General features: G+C 49.3%; 1 protein-coding gene across 1 annotated transcript in view; it reads right to left on the reverse strand.

The window, feature by feature from the left end:
• Positions 1-582: 582 nt before the first annotated feature.
• The window catches only part of TET3 (tet methylcytosine dioxygenase 3), a 57411-nt gene continuing 44391 nt past the window's right edge, over positions 583-13602 (reverse strand). The window contains exons 7-9 of the mRNA XM_051974141.1: positions 12475-12612; positions 9857-10196; positions 583-9100 (exon numbers count right to left, since the gene is read on the reverse strand). Of these exons, the coding sequence (XP_051830101.1) occupies positions 7263-9100; positions 9857-10196; positions 12475-12612 (2316 nt within the window). The 3' untranslated portion in view covers positions 583-7262. The remainder of the gene's footprint in view (positions 9101-9856; positions 10197-12474; positions 12613-13602) is intronic.

The raw sequence follows: 13602 nt of genomic DNA on the forward strand, positions 1-13602 counted from the left end.
GAAACGGGAGGGAGCTATTCCTTTACCATTCCCCTACTTCCTGTCTCCCTCCCATCAAGAAAGTACAAAATTGTAAAGTAACTGAATCTAAGTTTGAATCCAGACTGCCTCAGCTTCATACTAGGGGGGACTTTTGACAAAGTGACAAAGACCTTAGGGTCAGTTTCTGTAAATTCAGTGATTATAGCTGTATTTAAGCAGCTGGCTCTTGGCACATAAGCATGGGGGAAAGAAAGATTTTTCATTTATTTGTATATGAAGGACTGTCCTGTGGAATGTGAAGTAGACATATTGAATTTGGAACCAGGATGAAGAAAAAATTGCAGGGGGGGATGTCGGGAAAAAACTTATTAATGATGAGACCTGTTCCAAAGGATAATGAGCTGCTAGGTTTTCCCTTCTTGGGGTTGTTCTAGCTAAGGCCATTTGTCTGTGTGCTGATAGAAATCCTTTTGTGGACTGGCATTTTATTAACTTGAAGTCGAGATCCCTCCCTCAAATTTTATGCTAGTCTGTCTCAGATAGGCACAGGATCACTTGTCCTGCCTAGAACCTGGCAGGAAACCATAAAAACACACAGAATTTGAGTGCAAAAAATAAATATAAAATTTATTAAAACACCCACAATATTTTAAAGATATCAGGAGTAATACAGTTCACAAACCAGCTGTTTGTGTAAATCATAATAAAATACAAATCAAAAAAAAAAAAAAAAAAGGATTCATACTTGCAATATTTAGGCACCTGAAAAATAAATTTACTGAAACACTGGGGGGTGGGGAGAGAATAGGAGAAAGCTTTTACGGAAAGGGAGGTAGGAGAGAACAAGGTCAGGTAGGAGATAAACCAAAAAGGGGACCGGGAAAGGAAAAATATTAACCAAAAAAAAAAAAAGATAAAAATTATACAAAATAAAATTATCAGCATAAATTTACTGTACTAATAATATCTACAGTTTAATAATACACATCCTATTGCCTTGAGACATTGCAAACTCTACCATTCATCAACCAACCCCAGATAAACTTCATTTCAAGTAACCACGGTCACAGAGTCTAGACGGAATCTTCAAGTATGGTTGGGAAGTTCACCTCCATTGGAAGCCAGGTAACCAAACAGGAATTCAAAGAGAGAGAAAATGAAATTCACCAACAAGCTACAGCTCAAGACCACTCTACCGCATCAATCTGCCACAGTCCAACCTGGTCTCATTTCTTTTTTATTTGAAGTCATGAAAAAGAAATGGCATTAGCACCTCTCATCCCTACAAGGGGAAAAAAATAGAGGCATTCAAGAAGACACGCAAAAAAAAAAGTTTTGAAAGCAGAAACCAACGAAATAGTATTTTTCTTTTATATTTAATTTCCATGTGAAGAATGGTGAGTTATCCCTGAATGATGCTAGAATGAGAAAAATGGCCAAAAAAAATTAAAACCACTATTTAAAAGCATCCCTGATATTAGAAGAGAAAGAAATGAGAAATTGGGCCAAATTGTTCCCAGATTCTTAGGTAAAGAGCGTGGAAAAACCTGGGGTTACCGTTTGGACAATCTTTGCTTAAGGGGAAAGAAATGCCCATTGTTTGGACTTTACTATTCTTTCAATCTGTGGAAACTCTTGGCTGAGAGTGGAAGGGAAGAGGAACTTAAAATCTGGGGGCCTGAAGTGTTCTCTATTTGTGTTACCACTTAGCTAACCCCCTTTTTTCTCCCCACCTTCAAATCGAAAATCCATTCCTTTTTTCAATTTGTGCAATGATTAGTTTCCTCCAAAAAACCTGTCCTTTTTTGGGGGACGAGGGGGAAGGAAGGGAGGGCCCAGAATGACGTTGAAGTGGCCGTTGATTCCAGATGAATGGAACTGGTCTCAAGGCTCCATTCTGAATGCCCGAAAATGACCAGTCAGGAAAACTCATAGGAATTCTGGGAGCTAGGAGGAAATCTCTGGGAGCAAAATATGACTCCTCCCACTTCTAATTAGGTATTTGAAAACATACTGCCTAAGAAAAATGCAGAAGAGGCCCCTCCCACATTCTCCCCCAGGAATACAGTGTCAAATGAACAAAATGCATTTCCTAGTCTGGAGACACTTCTTTCAGATTCTAGCCACCTCCATCGTCACAATAGTCTAGCTTTTGAGGTATGTTTCTTAGGTATCGTGACGACAGAAGTGCAAATGCAAAGCCTAGCGTTTCTGGTCGGTTTCAAAATGTCAACTCCCTAGAACCCAAGAGAAAATCCAAGTAGCACCAACATATGACAAAGGAGTTGAAAAGCAGCCGGAACCGCCATCCTCTCTCTTCCTAAATGCTGACCCAAAGGAAACGCCATGATGAGCCCAAGTCGAGCACTCAGCGCAGTCAAGGGTAGGCACCTACTTCAATGTAAAATGTTACTTTTAGGTAAAAGAAAGAACTACAGGCCCAAGGAGCAGAGTGGGGTGGGGGGAGAAGGGTGGGAAGAGCGACTCAATATTTCTTCCTGCCTTTCAACTGTGAACTGAGCTCCTGGAAGGAAGGGAAGGTCTTCCATTTGGTTTACACCTTCCTCATGCAGACTTCCCCCTCCCAGGCCTCCCTGAGAAATTTACCTTTGCTAGTGGGAAGGTTGCCAGAAAAAGAGAAGGGGGCCAAGAACGACTGCTGAGCTCGAGGAAGAGAAGGAAGGGTTCTAGACTTTTCTCTTCCCAAAGTTAGCATTTCTCCACCTCCCCTTGAACTAGCCCATGGGATGACTGATTTAGAACTCAGAGACCGAGCACGTGAGAGTCCGGTTGGCCAGCCCTTCCTGCACTAAGTACGTTTCCGTCAACGGCGAGGGAAGCGAGGGCAGAGCTCGGCTCCCACTTCTCGCCGAAGCGAAGGAAACGGCAATTGGAAACCATTCGGTCCAGATTCATCATCGCCAAAGAGGAGGTCCCAGGAGATAGCACCACAAGGAAAAGAAAGCCAACGGGCAGGGAGGCCCCCTCATTTTTGTTTGGTATGTGGTTTGATACAGGTTACATAGCACCTCAGCAAAACCGGATAGGGAGACAATTATGTTAAAACACCATAGCACCATTTTATTTAGAATATTTCAATTCATAAAAATATGCTTCCTAGTCCATAGAGCATACTTCAGTAATAAAAGGGAAGAGATATTGGTTGAGGCACATCAGGGATCTATATGTGTGTGTGTATGTATGTGTGCGTGTGCGTGTGTGTGTGTGTTTTGTGTGGTGGTGTAATTAGTTTTCCTTCTGCAATGCCTTAGTTTGGGGATACAGTGGTGGGGACGAACTTGAAAAAGAAAATCTTGCTAGAGATGAAGTATGTTTAACCTCTGATCTTTGTACACCCTCCTCTGCTTGGTATAATTCTTGCAGTGCAATTAAGATTTGGTCCTTTTTGGGGGGAGGGGGATCTTCCAGTTGTGGGAATTTCTGATCCCATGATATACGGAAATGGCCACAAAGAGGGTTTTTTTTGAGAATTGTGGGGAGGGGGGATATTTCTGTTCATCCTCACCACTGTAGTCTCAGGAAGAAGGCAGAGCAGGAAAGGGGAAACTAGAATCTAGGAAGCTTGGGTTCTGCAGAAAGGAAAAAAAAAAGACAATGGAAAACACCCCATGAAACAGCTTAATTCAAATGTCCAATGGTCAGACAGTGGTTCAAGGCTCTAGCACCAATTATATGATAACCTGCTGCAAACAGTGATCCCTCTTCACATCACCCCACCCCCACCCCAAACCCGTAACACAATTTGGGGCAAATCTATCCTTTGACGGTCAGACCTCAACGGGAATTGAGTACAGACAGCATCTGGAGACAAAATATAAGGGAAAGATCCAAGGATCAAAATGCCCTGAATCTCGTGTCACTATATTAGGTGAATTTTGAGCAAAACTGGGTCATGCTGTTAAGGTTCTTTAGATGCAATGGCTTTCATTTTTCTTTCTCATGATCAAGATGTCTGTTAATCATCTTCAGAGCTTACAAAAATGATGGCGCCAGTAAAAAATAAAAAAATTGATTTTTCTCTTTAAGAAACCTTCAGCAGCAAGGGTGGGGGTAAATAGCTGTGCATAGTTTTTTTTTTTCTTCTTCTTTTTAATATAAGTCTAAAGCATGCTAATTTTTAATGACTGAGATTTGAGGTAGGTTATATATGTAGTGTGTAAAAAACAGCACGGTTCTGAACATTGCAAAAGTACTATCGTTTCCATCAAAACACCGTTTTATCTGGGATGGAGCCATCCAATGGAGGCTGCCCCTTTTTCTCTTTTCCCGAACAGCCTGTGTTCTAGTCTAAAAGTTAAGAAAGCAAAAGTTGTTTGGGCTAGGGGGCTGGGATAGAAAAGACACATGCAGTTAGCTGGATTAACTTCTCCTTTCAGACACCATTCCCCTTGCAATTCCGCCACCAGGTCGGTGAGCCCAAAGGAGAAGCAACATCAGGAAGAGTAAGTCACATATGCCATTTGTGGGAATCCCCTTGGTCATACTGGAAACGCCTTCCAAAGCCATCCCAGCAGCCACCTCCCCCACCTGGGATGTGTAAAGATCAAACAGAAGGTCACATTCTCAAAGTGTTCCTTAAAAATAGTCAACTCGCTCTCAGAGAGATTTTAAAATGAAGTTTTCAAGGCACCCCTGCATCTGTCTACCTAAGTCCGGAGTTGAATGAGACCTGCGAGAGTCTACTACTGATGCAACAAAGCAAGCTAGCATCCAAAGGACCGCTCAGCCCCAGCTGGTTCCTCAAAATTACAAAATTAGCATGCTCAGCATTGGCCAATCCTTTAAAGGCTTTTGTCACGTTGCACCGAGAAGTGCCCAGGATTTCCTATAAATCTGAGTCTGGAACCATCCTCAATCCTGATAGGCTCTTGGGTATTGATTTCAAAAGCACTCATTCTTATCCTGTAAAAGAATTGTTATGGATTATGGTTTCTTTCTTTCTTTTTTTCTTTTTTTTTTTTAAAAAAAGGTGGACAAAAAGCACGTTAAATACACAGCTACTATTTACAGGTCTCCCGTTATCATCTGTTAAAACATACTGCTTTTTTTTTTTTCAAGTTGCTATTTAAATCTAGGTGAAAGTGCTTTAAAAAAATCTTTCACTATTTACAGTTAAAATCAGACCACGCCAATGCTCCCTCGGCCGGCTCACAGAGGTTCTCTGCCAGTGCTCCAGGAACATTTCAGTAAACAAAGGATTGGATTCAGTTCTCAGCTCTCGGGGGAAAGGCACCTAGAAGTGCGGGAATTGGACCGTAGCATCCATCTGGTTTTGTCCGGATAGGAACAGACTGTCACCCACTGCCAGCTGCGGTTGCGCTGAAAAAGGACTTGACTGAATTCTCTGAGGGTGCACCCGTGGGGAGGGGGCCAGGTCCACAGGTGGGCTGATGGATGGAGGCAGCCAGGTGAGGGGCGACCGGCCCCACCCACCTGCATCTGCCTGAATGGGGTGAGGGAGGGTGGGGGGAGAAGGGGGGCCGGGAGGGAGAGCTAGCTAGCGCCAGACAAGTTGAGCTAATACCACAGAAATTCACACCCCCTCCCCCAGGAGTCTGGTTTGTTACGGATCGATAGCTTGTTCACCCGTGGGTCCCAACCACTTTTTGCAGGCTCTCCACAAAGTTGCAAAAAAAGTAAGCACCTATTGTTTCAAATGAACACTTGAAACTTCTGGTTTCAATGAGCTGTTTGAATGCACCAGTTTTAAAAGGGAAAACTGAAGGATGTGGTGGTTTTTTTTTCCTTCTTTCATTTGGGAGGAGGAGGAATGGAGGAAGAGGAAGGAGACAGGAAAAGGAAGGAGGGAGGGAGAGAGGGAGGGCTGTTTTCAGAGGGAGATGGCACCAGCTGGAAAAGAAACCTCAAAGTAGCAACCAGTTGAATTTGCATCTGTAAGGAATGACCCTCTTCCACCTCCCGGCCCCGAAGCGGAGCAGGTGGTTCAAGGGTCCCGCGTGCACCAAGGTCCAATGTAAAAATCCAGGAAATGAGGATCTCCGAGTTGCTTTTATGTTATTCCGGTTTGCCCAGCTCTCTCGGACCGGAGAGTCAAAAGCAAAATCCAAGACAGCACCAGACTTTGCAACAGTGATATACACAGAGCAACTATTCACAGTTTGTGTTTGCCTTTTTTTGTTTAAGATACAGTAGCCCTTTTTCCATATTAGCATAGATCACGAGGGAAGGGGGTTCTTATTGGTTGGATTTTGTTTTAAAACTGCTGTTAAGATTTCGACAGATTCCTTCAGCCCCCAAGTATCACGTCAAGTAGTTGCGCGCTGCAGCTGAAGTGGCTGTTGGGAGGAAGCATCCTTTCTCCGCCGCAACCGCAGCTCCATCTCCGGGCGCTACCTGGTGACCGAGGACAAAACGGGACTTGCTAAATAACGGACAAAGAATATTCAGTGTGGAGACTAGCAGGCCTGAAACGTGTCTACTTCCAGCCTGGTTTCCGAAGAAGCCGACCTCGGCATCTCGGGTGGAGGGCGCAGCGGAGGGCAGGGGACGGAGAAGCCCGCGGAGGGACCCCCGGCGGACGCCCCGTCCTGCCCGAGAGCGCCCGGGGCGGTCCCGGATGGCCCGGCTTCCCCGGAGCCACAGAAGCGTGTCTGCCAGGAGGAGAGGATGCGGTGCTCGAACATCTGCACTTGGGTCGAGAGACACGGACGAGCGGTCGGTCGGCTCGGGAGGGTCCGGGTAAGGTCAGGGGAGCGGGTGACGCAAGCGCTCCCCTCCCGGCAGAGACCTCCCCGACGGGAACAGAAGCTGTCTGGAATTCTGGCTTTTCTTGCCGGCTAGGTTATCGTCATCATTGTTCCTTTTGTTAAAAAAAAAAAAAATCCAATAAATACACATTTTAAATGGCAATTAAAAACCACTCCTTTGTGAAAGGATGCTATAAACTTTTCTTCCATTCTTGTCATACACAAGGACAGATTCTTAAAAATAAAACTGAAGTCCCCGACCAAGGGAAAAAACCCAACGTGGAGATATAAATACTAAGATTACTGAAAAACATCCAACAGCCACAGTCTCTTCCTCAAAGTGCCAGGGGAGGAGAGGAAAGAAGGGGGCGCTCCGGGGAGGCTGGCGCCGGGGCAGAAGTATCCGTACATATACGTGGGGGTGGTGGCGACATATACATAGCTAAGTATTTCTGCCCGGCCCGGCTCTCCGGCCCGGGGGGCGAGGAAAAGCACCGCGATGGCGGCCCGGGCTTCGGTGCCGTGGACGCTGAGGTAAGGCGGCTCCCCGCTTTAGATCCAGCGGCTGTAGGGCCCGGTCACTTTCGTGTAGGCGTAGGAGGAGACCGTGACCACCGAGTCGGTGGTGATGGCCGGCCCGTGGCGAGTCGGGATCGGGTTCTTCTGCTCCTCCTGCTGGGGCTCGGGGGCGGCCGCGCCCCCCCACTTGCGCTTCTTCCCGTAGGGCTTGACTTCGGGGTGGCTCAGGCCCAGCCGCGCCGCCTCCTCCCGGGCGCGGGTCCTCTCGGCCAGCTGTTTCATCTTGGCCTCCCAGAGGGCCAGGCCGTGGTTGGGCTGGTTGAGATTCTTGTGCTGGTAGAACACCAGCGAGATGCGCGTGGGATGGTACCGGTTGGGCTTCTTGAGGGGCGTGGTGGCGTGCAGCTCGCGCCGGGCGCACTCGATCAAGATGGACCCGTGGGTGGGGGCCACGGCCACGCCGCCGATGTTTTCGTCCAGGAAGTTGTGTTCGCTGTCGGACCACAGTTCGTCTTCCTCCTCCACGGCGCTGTTGCCGTTGGGGCCGACGTTGCCATTGGGGCCGACCCCGCCGCCGCCGCCGCCGCCCTCCTCCGCCTTCACCGCCCCCTTGTCCGAGGGGCCCTCGGCAGGCACCTCCCCCAGATTCAAGGAGTCCCACAGCTTCTCCTCGGGCTTCAGGGTCCCAGAACCCAGGGCCATGCCGAAAGAGGGCCAGGCTTTCTCCGGCAGGCCCCCCGCAGGCGTGGGAGTCCGCCCCTCGTCCCCCTTCACGGGCCCCCAGAGCTTCTCGGGGTAGCTTGGGGCTCCTTTGAGAGCCGGGCCGAAGTCCGGAGCCACACCCCAGGGCTTCTCCGCCAGGCTGGGCCCGTTTAAGGTGGAAGTACTATTGCGGAACTTGCAGGGGCTCCAGGCCTTGCTCAGCAGGCCGGCTCCGTTGGGAGGCCCCAGGGGGGGCTGCTGGGGCGGCTGCCCCCCTTCGGCAGGGAACAGGCCCCACTGGCCGTCCGAGAGACGGGACGCTGGCAGGCAGCTAGCACCAAAAGACCCCAGTTTGTCAGAGAGGACGGGACTTTCTCCAGAGGGGAACAGGCCCCAGGCCCCGGTCACGCCATTAGTCCTTTTGGGAGAAGCGCTCTGACTGCCTGGGTGGGCACCCCCCCACAGGTGCTCCTTGGTCCCATTCTGGGAGGCCTCGGGGACGGGGGGCTTGCCCATGTTCCCAGGGACCCCAGGGAGGGGCTCGGCCTGAGGCAGGCGGTCACACGGCTCCTGCTTGATGACTTGACCGAAGCAGGGGCCACTCTGTGCAAAAGGGGAGGGGGCCGTGGCCGTGGGGTGAGTCCGGTGGCCCTTGGGGAGCAGGTACTCCTTGGGGCCCGGATAGGCAGGCTGGTGGTGAGGCGTGTGGCGGCCGTCGCCGCCGACGGCCGGGCCCGGCAGCTCGGCAAACTCGGGGCCGCTGTACGGCTGGGTCAGGCTGCTCTGCAGGGCCTGGAGATCCGGCTTCTTGTCGAAAACCCCGATGGGGCCTCCCCAGCCGCCGGGGCCCCGGCCGTTGGCACCGTAGTTGAGGAACTGGGAGGGGAAGACGGAGCTGCCGGGGGAGAAGCCGTAGTAGCCGAAGGACGGGATGGCGAACTTGGAGTGGAAGCCGTTGATGGGGCTCAGGTTGGGCTGTGCATAGTAGGAGTGGCAAGAGTAAACGCTGCTCACGCTGTAGGGGTCCGAGGGCCGGCAGCTGCCCAACACCGAGTAGCTTTCCACCACCGAGTTGCCGTTGTACTTGAAGGAACTGTAGTGATTTGGGGGCTCAACCTTGATGGAAGGCTTCAGAGCTTGCTGGGACAACCCGTTCTTCAAAGAGAGACCTGTGGAAGCGAGCGGGATGGGTGAGAAGAGGACCGGAGGCCCCGGGCTCTGGCCCGTACCCGAGCCCCAGCCTCCCGATCAGAGAGATGTCGCTGTCCCCAAACAGGCCACTGAGGGGAGGAGGAAGACCGAGCTCAGTCCCTGTGAGAGGACGAGGAGCTCGTTCCACTCCTAGGCCCTTCCCTCATGGTCTCAGAAGTTTCGGACTCAGAGGCCCAGCCCCCTCCCCCAGGTCCTGAGGCCCATTGCCTGGACTCTCCCCCCCCCTCCTTGCCAGGCTCATGGCCCAGCCCCCTCCCCCGCTCCCTCCCAGGCCCATGGCCCAGTCCAGCCCCCCTCTCTGGCCATCCGTCAGCTGCCGACAGAGCACAGGCAGGTAATGAAACAAACCAGAGCTCAACAGGGACGGGACAGACAAAACACGTCGCTGATGTTTTTCTTTCTTTTAAAAAAGCATCTGTTGGGAAGTTCTGTTTTTAGGAATAGGGGTAGGACTTGGTATAACTGGCATAGTGAACTCCCGGGAGGCAATTCTCTGCCCATGCGGGTTCTCTGGCCTGTGTTGGAGACAGGATTAGCATCCAGGTCTTCCTCACTCCAGACTCTTTTTTCCCCAATACACCTGCCCACTCCACCTCACTAATACTAATGTCACCAGAAGGCTCCATAAACAAGTCCCCGGTGACTGAGGGGGGGCTGAAGCTGCTCCCTAGAGCCCTTCCCCCACCCTGCTGAAGCCTCCCCGTCCCCCCGACCTGGATCGGGCTGGAGCAGCTCCGGGATGTCTAACACTTCCTGCTTGATCTTGTCCGGAGTGAGCAGCTTCTCCTTCTGGAGCTTCTTCTTCTCCGCCGCCGCCTTGCGAGCTTCCAGCTGTCGCTGCCGGCAGGACTTGGCAGGCTCGGGGAGCCGGCGGACCTCCCGGGGGAAGGCGGTCAGCACCTGGATGGCCCCGTTCGCCATCTTGGCTCTCTGGTTCTCCTCACTGCCAAACTCATCCGTGTTCGCGATCTTGTAGAGCGGGAGAACGTGCAGCTGCTCGTCCTCGGGGATCTGGCCCACAAGGCGATTGTCCTCCTTGGTCAGTGTGCACACCTGTGGGAGCCAAGGAGGTACTGTCACTGGGGGGCTGGGAGAGCCCAGGGGCTAGGGGAGGGGCCCGAGGAGCTCGGACACTAGCTTCAGGCACGGCTTCTTGTGACCCCACGCCCCCAAAACAGCCTGCGTTCAAAGGCTGGAACACTCATCTCAACACTGTGACCTTGGGTCTTACCCTATTTCAGTCAAATGTCCTCATCTACATAATGGGGATAAAAGCAGCCCCTGCCTCAAGGGTTGTTGTGAAAGTCACATGAGACAAGGTGTAAAAAAGGACTTTGCAAACTTTAAAGAGCCATGGGAATGGCAGTTGTGATTGTGATTAGCATCATCCTGTCACCACCACCATCATCATCATCATCATCATCATCCCTACCTCCTTTCTTCATCATCAATCATCATCATCATCATCATCATCCCTATCTCCTGTCATCATCATCCCTCTGTCCTGTCATCACCATCATCACCATCACTATCACCACAACCACCATCCCTATCCCCTGTTGTCATCATCACCACCACCACCATCACCATCCCTATCTCCTGTCATCACCATCATCACCACCATCATCATCGTCACATCCCGATCTCCTGTCATCATCATCATTATCATCATCATCATCATCATTATCATTATCACCATTACCATTGTCATCATCCCTATCTCCTATTCTCAGAGAACTCTTATTTGGGTGAAATGAAGAAGGTCCATGTTACCTCAATGGAAAAGGCATCAAAACATTGGACTGAGCTGGGAACTGGCTTCTGAATTTAGGTTATCTAGGTTTTTTTCTAGCCCCTTTCATCCTGCCCCTAGATAAGAAAGGTAAGAAAGGAAGTGGACCCGCATCCCTAATTGTATCTTGCCTTGATCTCCTGCTCACCCCCTTTCCTGGTTCCTGGGTTCCCTGTTCAATTTGGCTTGTACATGCTTATAGCATGTACTTGATAACAAAACTCTTCCCCCATAAGGCAGCAGGGGAGGAGGGAGGGAAGGGGGAGAGGAGGAAAGAAGAGAGAGAAGGCAAAACAGGACACTTTTATCATATTCACCGACTCCCTCCCCAGATGTTCATTAGGCAGTTGGGCTTTCCAAGGCTTTTGATAGCTGCCAGTAAACTCTGCTACAGCCTATCATGTTCTAGAAAAGTTCTTCTTTGAAAAGAAAAACCAATGATCTATACAATTGTATATATCAATACCCAGTCACTAAGAGCACCCATGACCATATGTATGTTTCCCCGAGTTTTTCGATATATATGTGCACTCATGTATCATGATTCCCATTGGCACATTATACATACATAGGATACATGAATACTGATACATATATGACCATATAAGTATTCACACCTACTCATATATATATTAAGAATATAGGCATTTACCAAAACAGCAAGCTAGATAGAGAGATGGAGGGATATTGAGAAGATAGTGCTTCAGCTAATTATCAATGGGCAAGTCATAGAGCCCCTCACTGTCTCGGTTTCCTCATGTGTAAAATTAGAATAAAGATAATATTCCCTCCCAGGATGGTTGTGAAGTTTGCAAAAGTACCCTGCACACTTTCAAGTTCCATAGAAATGCAAACTCTTATAACCTATTACTAGTTAGACAGATAAATATATTTAACCGGCTCTTCATTTCCCAAGGCTCCCCCAGCTCCAAGTGGACTCGGCAGTCTGTGGGGGCAGCAGTTAGATGGCTCGCCACAGACAACTAGAACCAGATCTTTCCCACTAGGAGTCAGCTCCTCATCCCTTAACTCATACTTATCAGACAAATATGGACACTCTCAACAATAATTATTCCAAAGTTGTTTGTGTGTGTGTGCGCTGTCCCAATTTTCAGCTTTAATACACTTATCTGAATAAAGTGACCTTTGCGACAGCCTGGATTTCTAAGGAAAGGTTTATTTATTTATTTTTTAAAGTATCTCCAATTCAAACCAAAGCATTTTATTCTTTCACTTCCTTAGGTCCTGACTCCTCCCTCTCCTTTGCCACTCTCCCTTTCCTTCCCCATTCAGGTTGGAGAGAAGGTAGATCCGGGGGAAAGTGTGACTTATATATGGACCATTAAAGGCATCAAATCATGCTCTTGATATTCTGTTTAAGAGCTTGTTTCCTCCCATTTGGGGACAGGGAGAAGCTTGTACCTGTGAGGAGGAGGGCCAGAGGCAGTTCCCTAAAACAAGGGTTGGGCAGCCGCACCCACCACAGCTGCAGAAGGGACAGACTAGCCCGGCCCTCCCAGCGTGCGCAGGCCTTCTTACCACGGTACAGCCGTTGTACAGGTTGTGCTGATCCTTGTGGGCATGAGCGCAGAAGTCCATGCAGGCTGTGACCCCTGAGAAAGGCCGGCCTGGCTTCAGTCCCAAACGACAGTCTAATGCTTCTTCTTCATTGTTCACCTGGGAGAAGGAACCAAAGTTAGCTCAGGTGACCTTGCATCCCCCTGCAAAGACTTCCTGGAACCCAGAAGAGGCCCTAGAGAGGAGGGGGCGAGAAAGACCCCTGGACTCTGAGACTTCGGGGAACCCTTTGGGAGACTGAAAGGGAAAGGGAAGTCCCACACAGCCCAAGTTAACCTTCAGATTCATGGTTGGAACTTGTATTTGCCACTAGGTGGCAGCATGGATAAAGGGAACAAAATTTGGCGTTAGAAGATAGAACTTCAAAATTTTACACCAGACACTTACTTTGTGACCTTGAGCAGGTCACTTCACCTTTCTCGAGCTTAATTTTCTCATTTGTAAAAGGAAGACCTAATTTTTCGGAGATTCCCCCAGATCAAAGGGGGCTCTGCAGTCTATGGAGGCAGCAGTTAGGTGGGCTTGCCACAGAGAACTAGAATCAGATTTTTCTGACTACCAGTCAGCTCCACATCCCTTAAGTCCTACCTATCAAAGAATATGGATAGCACTGGCTATGATATAGTTAAATGAGGACCAGCCAGAATTGGGAAGTAGGATGAAATAAACATTTTGTGCCTTTGGCAAAAAAAAAAAAAAGGACACTCTCAACAATAATTATTCCAAAGTTGTGTGTGTGTGTGTGTGTGTATACACACACACACACACACACACACACACACACACACACACACAGAGGCTGTCCCAATGTTCAGCTTTAATAAGCTTATCGGAATAAAGTGACCTGTGGGTCACTTAGCACCTATTTTTATTGGATAAAATGTTTTATAAATCTTGAAAATAAGGCAGCTAGAAGCACAGCCAGGCTGCAGGTCTTTAAAGCCAGATGTGAAAACAGAGTGTGGAGGCTTGGAGTGGGTACAGAGTTCAGGCGTGAGAACAGCCCCAAGAGGTCCAGCTGGGACGGGGCTGGGGGCAGTCTTTTTAGTTAAGAGTTGCCTCTGGGATCTTCTCAATGTACTAAAGTAT

The sequence above is a fragment of the Antechinus flavipes genome, chromosome 2, assembly GCF_016432865.1.
Source record: "Antechinus flavipes isolate AdamAnt ecotype Samford, QLD, Australia chromosome 2, AdamAnt_v2, whole genome shotgun sequence".
NCBI classification, from domain to species: domain Eukaryota; kingdom Metazoa; phylum Chordata; class Mammalia; order Dasyuromorphia; family Dasyuridae; genus Antechinus; species Antechinus flavipes.